This window comes from Asterias amurensis, chromosome 5 (assembly GCF_032118995.1).
Source record: "Asterias amurensis chromosome 5, ASM3211899v1".
NCBI lineage: Eukaryota > Metazoa > Echinodermata > Asteroidea > Forcipulatida > Asteriidae > Asterias > Asterias amurensis.
In genome coordinates, this window is record NC_092652.1 from 968,708 (window position 1) to 979,415 (window position 10,708).

The following is a 10,708-nucleotide window of genomic DNA, read 5'->3' on the forward strand; positions in this document are numbered from 1 at the left end:
TCCAACAATCAGGGAGATATTCTCTCAAAGGTTTACCATTATCCATAAAGGGATATTTTCAAAACAGTTCTTCGGAACATGGCAAGCTGATCATCTCAGCTGGTTAACTTCCAGCGAACTTTCAGCAGAAGCAGCTACAGTGTACATGTAGCTCTGTCGTGCACGGGCCTTCCTACATCCATGCTCTGCGCCGACTGTCCTTCTCTTTGCTCTGAGCCTTTCTAGGCTCGAACTCTGAGCAATAAATTGATCCACAGACCTTCAATCCTATGACTCGACTCGTGATGCCATAGAAACAATCGTATTCAGTCTACTTACCACCACAGAGCAAACGCCGAGACAAAATCAGCCGAGTATTTCGTCCTTGGTGTGTCTAGCTTTTAATCATGAGCTGTTTACGGAGAAATCCTTGGCCGACTAATTTGAATATTATTATATTCAATCGACGTCTGCCGAGTCCTTCAACACTGCACAACTCCATGTCCAAAATCATGACATAACAGTAACACCCAACTGACCATCTGACCAAACGGGTCAAAGTTCGGCATGTTTATTTTTGCTGTTGTGGCTTCTGTCTCCATGTAAGCATTCTGGTGACATCACAGCCCGTTTCCCTATCCCTTCCTTACAAGTCTTGCATAATCTAGGTTAATGAATACGTAATGTGCACTGCCCGCTCACGCGGTTGTATGTACTGGTCAATGCATATGCAGATTTGAGCCGGTTCCAGAGCCTAAGCACCGAGTGCGGGCGGACCTTGTAGTGACCACAGCATAATACGTACATTGTCCGAGCCTATGAGACTCACGTAGTAGAGCCCACGCAATAAATGAACACAACATAATGACAATGTGAAAATGTAAAACCCTTTATGTGTGGGTGGAAGGTATACGTGTAGTAAATTCGAGCTGACTTTACCCAAAGACAAGGACTTTAGCAGAAAATGAGCGAGGATTCAGATTACAGAAGTTTTACCCAGTTTGGTGATTCACAGGAGGCTCAAACTATACCACCAATCAGTTCATTTACAAACAGGAACACACGACGATCCTCTGCAGGTAAGTCAAATCAAGAAGATATCGCTGCCTTGTTTCGCTCCAAACGGAAAAACTGGTCACATCTCATGAGGAAGTAGACTTGGTGTGACTCCAAAACAGCTCTTTTATTTGGATACTATCAAACTTGAGTGGCCAAAAAAACTTTCAGTTGATTGGAAACCTGGCAACAAGTCCATTCCCATAGGTAAATGCCCTCACTTTTTGCCTTCATTTGGTATTTCAGCAATAGAGATAGAGTAGGTTTGTGCGCCACAGACTAGACCCGCAAGGAAGCCTTCATAACGCCAATCTTGCCCGGTTGTTGTTTCCTCTAAACACACCCAAAAGTGTTGTCCCCGATGTTTCCCTCTCGAAACCTGCCTCCAAAATGATTCCCATGCCGATGTAAACATTAGAGCACATGTCCTCTATGTCCTTGTGTCTTGCAAGTGTGGTACAGTCGATGCTATTTTAGCAGTTTCATTACGTAATTTCCCGTAATTTTCTCTCCTTGTGCCTGGCGTGCTCCATGGATGGCCGGCTTAAGGATTTGCCTTGAATGGCCGCTGTGTTCAATAACGTGTACAAACAATGGGCCGCCATCTTGCGTAATATTGCCTAACCATCATCGAATAGAAAGCGTCCCTTATAAATGGCTCATTGGTCCCCCTGGTGGTTGGGTGGGTTCTAATCGACGCGTCCAACATAAACGTAAACAGGGAGGTCATGTCTAGACGGCCCTTTTAGGAGTTTTAGGAGTGATGGGTTGAAGTAGAAGTTTATTCGGCGATTTGGACGGGATCTGTGAGTATCCTTGGGTGATTGGGAACAAAAGGTATAGGGCCTACTACTGTTGTCCTTTCATCCCATCTCATACACACGAGACAGCAGGATCAACATGATGATATCCACCATCATGACGACAGGATATCACCGCGTTTTTATTCATCAAATATATTCAAGCAAACATTTTGGTATCCGAACATTTAGTTCTGTTACGAATAGTGAAAACAGTCCATTGCGACAACGTCATAGGACAACTTGTAGATGGCACATAACAATGAATATGCAATCCATGCTATTTTCGATTTAATAATAATTGTTCGTTTTTTCTTGGTGTTCCGTGATTTTGTCGTAGGTTTTCGTGCCATTTATTTATATTTTTAACATATTTATTCAAATATTAAATTGACCTACAATGTTCATTTATTCATTGATCATTTCTCGTCAATATTTTGAAATTTTAATGATTATTTTGTTTTGACATGAACAATTTAATTAAAAAATAATTGTTTCTGATTGGAATCTTCAAACTTTTCTGTTCTTTAAGATCTTTTTACTCAGAGTTACGTTCCTAATCCCATTCGTATTTTACTACATTGCATTTTTGTTAGGGGGGGGGGGGTAGTTGCGAGGTAACAAATTTGATTTTTGGGGGGGGGGGGTGTCATGCTACATTTGTGTAGTTGTTGAGCAGAAAATACTGCTTAGCAAAAGTCTTGGCTAAGTAAACAATTTGTGCAACAATACCAACATTTGGAGTTTCAAATGTTGTTTCTCTATATTATGATAAATAGGCCTAAAAAAGAAAAAAGTATTATTTATTGGGGTTTTTTTTAAGGGGGGGGATATAAGGAAATATTGGGGGTGGTGAAATTATATTTTATATTGGTAACGAAGCGTTAGTGGCCAGGTCAATATTAAGTCTGAGATGAAAAACGACAAGATGGAATTCATAAACTCTTTTTAAACTCTGCTAAAGTGCAGAGTTTATTTTTTTTTTTTTACATAAAACAAAACTAAACGGTATAAACGGTATATCCAGCAGTATACACAATATGAAAAATAAATTAACTATTCATTGTAAAAACTGCCGGTTTCAGACAGAGTATTCAATTTGAGATTTATGTCGCCTCTTAAAACACGATCGCTGGGACTGGTCAAATAACCAATTAATATGGTAATTGATGGATTACATGAGCCTGCCTGGTGCTTTGTGTTTGAGAGGACACGGGCACCAAGGCGGGTTCTCCTTAGTCAAAGACCAGTCTTCCCACTTGCTGTATCTCAACCTATATGCATAAAATAACAAACCTGTGAAAATTTGAGCTCAATCGGTCATCGAAGTTGCGAGATATATGACAGAACAACACCCTTGTCACTCAAAGTTGTGTGCTTTCAGATGCTTGATTTCGAGACCTCAAAAATCTGAGGTCTCGAAATCAAATTCGTTGAAAAATACTTCGTTCTCGAAAACTACGTTACTTCAGAGGGAGCTGTTTCACACAATGTTTTAAACTATCAACCTCTCCCCATTAATCGTTACCACGGTTTTTTGCTAATAATTATTTTGAGTCCACCTCCATGCCAATAGTGTCCACTGTCTTGTGGTAAAGGGCATTCTTATAAGACATTTCCGCTGTAACATTTCAAGGGGCAACCGTTGCCACCCTGAGTATCACACTGAGATAATCTTACAAAGTTTCCGGTCGAGTTAGGAAGGAAATTCCTCCCAGTGATACCAGATTGTGACTGATGCTACATGTACATGTATATGTAAAACCCAAATGGTATCTATTTTGAAAAACGTGTCTAAATACGCAGACGTTCTCTTTTTACGTGAAATTCAAAATATCTTTATAACAGTGTTATTTAAACAAGTACGTGTATAACGAACTGATGTTGACTGTGTGATAAAAGGTAGCTGTAAAAAACATGTGTTCGGAATTGTCCCTTTTTCCTGAAACAACAACAAAGAAATACACGGTTGTAGCTGCAGGTTTTAATATACCGGGAAAATATTCACACAATGCTCCAAACGAAAAAAAACCTCTTTGATTGAAAGAAGGCATATGGAATTGTTGTTGTGTTGACATGATTTTAATCATGTGCACTGTGCCAAATTAAAGCATGTATTTCCAGCTCTTCCATGACTTATAAAGTGTTGCCGTTTTTATCCTGTAGGTTCTGAAGATTGTACCCAGCCTGGAGGCTTCTACCGGGAGTTGACTCTTGAAGTCATTGACCCCAATACATCAGACTCCAACTCCAGTCAGTCTAGTAGCCCAACGAGATTGACCATGCAGCCGCAGTCACAACAGCAACAGCAGCAACAACAGCAACAACAACAGCAACAGCAACAGCCGGTCGGTACTCATCAGCAGCAGTATGCAACAGCTGTAGCTGCTGCTGTTGCAGCAGCCTATCAAGCTCACGCCCAGGAGATGAACATGTCAGCAACAACCATGGTCCCCAGTACGGGAAGCACATCCATTATTACGTCGGTGACCAGTGGTGCAAACATGGTGCAGCAGCAGCCTCAAGCTCTACCTTTACATATGCAGGGTTCTAATTCCTCGCTACTCGGTCAGGCACTACAGGCTGCCAATGACATGGGTGGCATGCCGGTGCTGCAGCTAGCTGTGCAGCATCATCAACAGCAGCAGCAACTTCTTCATGCTGTGCAGGTAGCACAGCAGCAACGGCAACAACAACAACACCAACAACAACAACAACAACAGCAACAACACTGTGATACGATGATCTCGCCCACGCAAGCTGTCAGCCACAATGCTGGTAAGTGCATTCACTTCTCAAGTTCCAAATGGATTTCTATTTTTGATGTTTGAGGAAATGGATATGCGTTAAAAAAAACTATCGTGTAAATTACGATCGGCCGAGGAAAATTGAACCAATTTCCCGTTTGATTTTGAAAATGTATTGTAGTTGCTGATATGAGAGAATCAATCTGTTTTTGCTCATAAACAACCTATTTACACTGTGACCCAAGTCCCCCGCCCCCTGTCGGAGGAAAACAACCTTAAAAAAAAGTTTTATTGCTTGTTTTCCCAACAGAAAATGTCACCACAAATGAGACCGAACAACGAGAAAACAAGTCTCCTCTTATCAGTTTAATGCCTGCCGCTAGCCTATCAACCCCGGCGTCCACCCAGTGCCAAGACCAGACAAGTAACATGCTAACCCTGGCCGCCTCAGCACAGCTCCAGACCCCTAATTCCATCAGCCAGCTTTCTACCACCTCCACCACGTCCTCAAGCAGCCTACCGAGCAATGTCTACGGTGTACCCACGGCTACGGTACCATCAAGCAACGCCTGTGTCTCGCCCGAGATGACGAGTATTTCCATGGGCCTTATCCCGTCCCACTACATGCAGCTCACCAACAACGTCATGCCGCCAATGCAACAGATGCAAAGCCACGCCCAACCTGGAGGCACAGATCAGGGAATAATACCTGCAGATCAACAACTAATGGGACAGGCTATGCCAGACGTTATAACGAATAATAACAACATTGATATGCTAAACAGTAAGTTTGTTCTAACATGACAACATTCAAATTATCTCTCTTGTGAAAGTTTAATTAGAACCATTGGGAGGGGTAGATTGCGGTAGTAAAGAACAACTCAATACACTGTACATACATGTGTTAACTTGACTTTATTATAGGCTTGCAACTGTTCAGCAACATTCATAAATGTCCTTGTGGGGTATCCCAATATTCAGGCGCTATTTTTTTTTTTTTCTAAACTGTCAAACTCATTGCCATACATTTTGCGTTTAGCTAATTATTACACGAATTTTTATAGATTCCAATAATATGGAAAACCACATGGCATAATGGTTGAATATATGGGAGCAGTGTTTTTTCTAAGTTTATTTTTGAACTTTACGTGAGTAACAATGGAATAAGACTACTGTATATTGAAGATTGGTAAAATCTGTTTCATATCTAAGTCATGGTCTCAGTGTGTGATATAAGAGGAAGAGGGCCAGACTAGTTCACAATGCAGCCTCGTTTGTGTCCATGTTCTGAACGTTCTTAATGGCTGCATCTTTTATAAATGCCAAGACCTCGCCACAAATATGTTGCAAAATGCCTTCTTTGTTTACCTACAAATGTTTTCGGTAAACACATTAAATCTGTTTGTATTGATGTTGTTATTGATGTTTTGATCTGTTTATTCCTAGTGTCTGTAGGGAGCTCATCACGCAGCAGCACTTCATCAAAGAGACGAAACAACAAGAAGCCAGTCCCACCCTCAGATAAAGATGATAAATACTTTGAGCGAAGGAACCGCAACAACCTGGCTGCTAAAAGATCGCGAGATTCCCGCAAGAAACGAGAGGATCAAGTCTCCATGCGGGCCACGTTTCTCGAGAAAGAGAACGAGATTTTACGAGCTCAGTTGGACACACTACGTCAAGAGTTCAACTCCCTGAAACATCTTCTTGCACATCAGCGGCCTATTAATATGCAGACACAGATGCCGGTACAAATGATGCAATCTCATCAATCACATAAAAACATGTTACAACAGTAAATGTTTACTACGGAGCTCTGCAAACGCCTTCCATCTTGCTGAGTGTACATCAAGATGGAAGGCATGACTACATCATGTGATGCATCTTACTTTTATGACATCCTTTGATAATGTTTATCAAGAAGGTAACAATCTGCATTCAAGACGTCGTTATCCTAAGATAAATCATATCAGGATGTTGCCATCTTTTAAGTTTATGCCGTCCTCATCCGCGGTAAATTATCTTATGATCTTAGCAAATTGGATTACATGTCCAAAAGGTCCAGAGCTCCCTAGCTAGATAAACACAACATCAACGAATAATTTACAACCAAAAATAATTTTACCAACGGATGGATATTATATTATTTACCCAAAGAAACTGTTTTATGTAGATTTATTATATTAACTTCTCTTGTTGATCATAGTTGCGTTTCTTAATTATTTGTTGTTTTCTTAATCTCCTTGAGAAGTATATGGAACGAGGAAACAGTTTGTCTAAAGTAAAATAAAATAATAAATCAATAAATCAATAGAAGCGAAATGGCATGGTACCCGCATAATGCTTTGTCAGCTGCACCGTTCACCAGTTATTTCTGTGAGCTGCTCAGTCGCCACTGCAGTGTGTACATCACGAAAACATGTTTAAACTGATATCATAGTTCATTTTAAAGTCAAGATTTAAGTAATTTCTGCCATGCACCCTTGCCTGTAAGATTTGTCTTGAGCAAAGGTTTAAAGCCAGTGGACACTATTGGCAATTGTCAAAGACCAGTCTAGTCACAGTTGGTGTGTATCTCAACAATGCATAAAATAACAAACCTGTGGAAGTTTGAGCTCAATCGGTCGTCGAAGTTGCGAGATATTAATGAAAGAAAAAACACTCTTGTCACACGAAGTTGTGTGCTTTCTGATGCTTGATTTCGAGACCTCAAATTCTAAACTTGAGGTCTCGAGATACACGTTCGTAGAAAATTACTTCTTTCTCGAAATCTACGTCACTTAAGAGGGAGCTGTTTCTCACAATGTTTTATACTATCAACCTCTCCCCATTACTCGTAATCAAGGAAGAGTTTATGATGGTAATGATTTTGAGTTGTTACCAATAGTGTCCACTGCCTTTAAATGGCGTCCAAAATAAGTCACAAAATCCCCAAAGTTCACTAATACGGATAAATTTCCATTATTTTACGGGTAAATATTGATATCTTACCTTTTCTTATACAGTTGTTTGTTTTATTATTTCAGGCCGATTGGTATCGGAAGTTTTGCCTTAAAGCCTTCTTTTAATTCTGGTTACGTTTCTGTCAGGAAATAATTTGCTCAAAAGAAATGTCAAATAATTATTCTTGAAAAACTATTCACGGATATAATCATTTCATTTTTAAAGCGACCTCATAGGCTTATCAATTTGTTTAAACGTTGTTCCGCGAAATTGTAACTTGCTCGTAATTGGTAGTTCGACTTTCCTTGACATTGACTTTAATGTGCAGCATGTGGGTTATATTCGGACACTCGTTTTCTTATAGGAAAGTATACCCTTGGTTTTCGGAAGCGTTTGATTGTATTATAAATATAAATATACATGAAAACTAACCTGTGGAGAATCTTCATTTTATTTCTCGCGTTTTTGAATTATCGCCGATAATACCAGTCACAAGTTGTAAATTTCACATGGTAGTTTGGCTGGTACCCTTTTTCTAGTAAGCTTAATTATTTTGTTGTGCTTAGCAAAGTCCTTGCTCTATGGTGAAACCAAGCCCATATGTTTGCGCGATTTAATGAAGCTATAGTGACAAAACATTACTTTCGACAGATGCAAGCATTTCGATTTTGGCTTGTTATAATTGATACCATGTCTTTAATCTTTGTAAATAATTGTAGTTATAAATATAATAATTTTTGGGGGAGGGGGGCAAGGTGTTTGTCCTATGTTAGCATGATACGGGTATCATAAATATTTGCAAAGTGTAGCAAAATGAAATCTCATATCTGTTTGGTTGACTTTACTGAAACTTGACCCGCCGATTTGTATTGAATAATATTATTGAACCCGGGCCCGGGTGAAGGGCTATAGAGTTCGTGTTATGTAATAGAACAAAGACGATGAGACTTGGTGAATGGTCACTTTTATTTTATTTTATTCTTTTTTTCTCACCAATATTCGTCCACCCACAATGTGGATGGCTCCAGACCAGCTGTACTGAAGGGGTCTGAGTGTTTGGCTAATTCACTGTATAGTGCAAAATGGGGGTAAAGGTTAAAAGGTTGTTTGATAGTTAATGTATATTGATCCAATACAATAATTTTGGTTGCGTCATTTTGGAAGTCAACGTCCCCTCGTGTTATACCGTGTTGTGCACATTTGATGCGATGTGGTGTGCAATTTGAATTCCAAAATGGCAAGCAGGGTAGATGTCCTTTCATGGCCACCATAGACAGGAGACATGTGTGGCATTCAGTGTAAAATTTTAAAATGGGCCAAATAGTGAAAGATTAAAGATTCTAAAATATTTTACTTAAATGATGAATTTTCCTTTAAAAGGTTTTATTTTCTGTGCCTTTCCCGACGAGGGAACACATTTTCATCTCATGGTTATTACTTAGAATTCGTGGTAATTTTCTACTTTACTGAACTTTGCAGCTGTTTAATAACGATATCGTTTTGTGTTGATTTATTTGATTTTATTATTTAGTTGCCTTGTGCATCATCAGCTATTATTGTTTAATTTCCCCACTACGTGTATTGCAAGATAGGTCACTGGCCCTTTAAGACCACACTGCCTGGTTTTGAGGGATAGTTTCTGTACATAAAACGCACGTTTTTATGCATATGCTTTATAGATACATGTATTTGTCCCCACTATTAACCATAAAATGTTTTGTGATAGAATTGCGAAGGAACTGCTTAAAGGCCAGTTTATAGGCCTCAGCCTATACACAGGAATCCGTGCGCGTACATTTCTTTGCTAAGCAGAGCCAAGAAACTGGGCCCAATTTAATTTGAGAAAGCAGAAGCAGAAAATACTGCTTGGCAAATTTCTTTGCTAAGCAAAATTCGATTCGGGCATTAGCCACAACAATGCAAACGTAATTTAAATGTTGGCTTGTATCTGATTCTGCTAAGCAATACTATTCTAGTGTTAAGCGAGTTTTTGTGCTAATTACAAGCTCACTCACTTGACGGTTTTAATAACATGCTATTTATGGCATATGTCTCTGTACAATATTTCAGTCAGTATGGGGTCAATCACCATTGTTACCACCACTTGTTCAATCACAGTGCCTTTATGCAATGGAGGGGGGGGGGGGGTGAACTAGACAGTTTCATTGTTTCTTATTGTTTAAATCTTCTGATGGTTGTGTTCATTGGAGTTGAGTGACGATGATTATTGGTGAAAATGTGACATCATTGTAAAATAAAAGAATACAATTTAAAAAATTGAGTTGCAGCGATACAAATAAACTTGTAAACCCATAACTTTGCTGGAATTTAACATGTGTTTTGTCATGTACGTCGATGAACAATGTCAATGTGTGTTGGCGTGAGTGATTCCGTCTATGACCCTCTTCGAAATCACGGTTGGGCTTGGCCTCAGGCTCCGTCATGTATTGAGGGAACGCACGTGTGTTTTCATGAAGTCAAGTTTCGAGAAGACTCTAGAGTTAACACGACCACTAAGCTGCATGTTTCTGAATACTGAGGCAATAGGACACTGTTGATTAAAGGAACACGTTGCCTTGGATCGGACGAGTTGGTCTATAAAAAGCGTTTGAAACCGTTTATTATGAAATGCATATGGTTAGGAAGATGTTTTAAAAGTAGAATATAAGGATCCACACAAGTATCACTAAAAATTGCACGGTTTTCCATTTACGTCGCGAACTAACACGATTGGCCATTATGGGAGTCAAAGTTTTGACTCCCATAAATGGCCGACCGTGTTAGTCGACGAAGTAAAAAGAAAACCACGCAATTTCAAAGCATATTTGTGTGGATCATTGTATTCTACTTTTACAACATCTTTCTACCCATATGCATTTTATAACAAACGGTTACGGAACGCTTTTCAAAGACCAACTCGACCGATCCAAGGCAACGTGTTCCTTTAAGGCAGCAATCATGGTGGCTTCTCTCCGACAAGGAGTGTCTCTATACTATATGGTGCGTTAAACCATCCTCCATGGTTAAAACTCGTCCCTAACAACATGGTTGGACTGCCACAACAACATGGAAGTCTTGCCAGTACCCTGTATGCAGTTATCAATGAACACCGATGAACAACAGCTATAGTCCGGCCCCAGTTCGGCAAAATAGAAATAAATTATGTTTTTTTTAATGGCCCGA

The 10,708-nt window shown here is 39.7% G+C and overlaps 1 protein-coding gene across 1 annotated transcript; it reads left to right on the forward strand.

The window, feature by feature from the left end:
* Nucleotides 1–323: 323 nt before the first annotated feature.
* Nucleotides 324–9,842, forward strand: LOC139936907 (uncharacterized). The gene is made up of 4 exons (XM_071931725.1): nucleotides 324–1,058; nucleotides 4,002–4,613; nucleotides 4,893–5,366; nucleotides 6,029–9,842. Exons 1-4 carry the CDS (start codon nucleotides 944–946, stop codon nucleotides 6,379–6,381), a joined length of 1,554 nt encoding a protein of 517 aa, XP_071787826.1. The 5' UTR covers nucleotides 324–943; the 3' UTR covers nucleotides 6,382–9,842.
* Nucleotides 9,843–10,708: the final 866 nt, after the last annotated feature.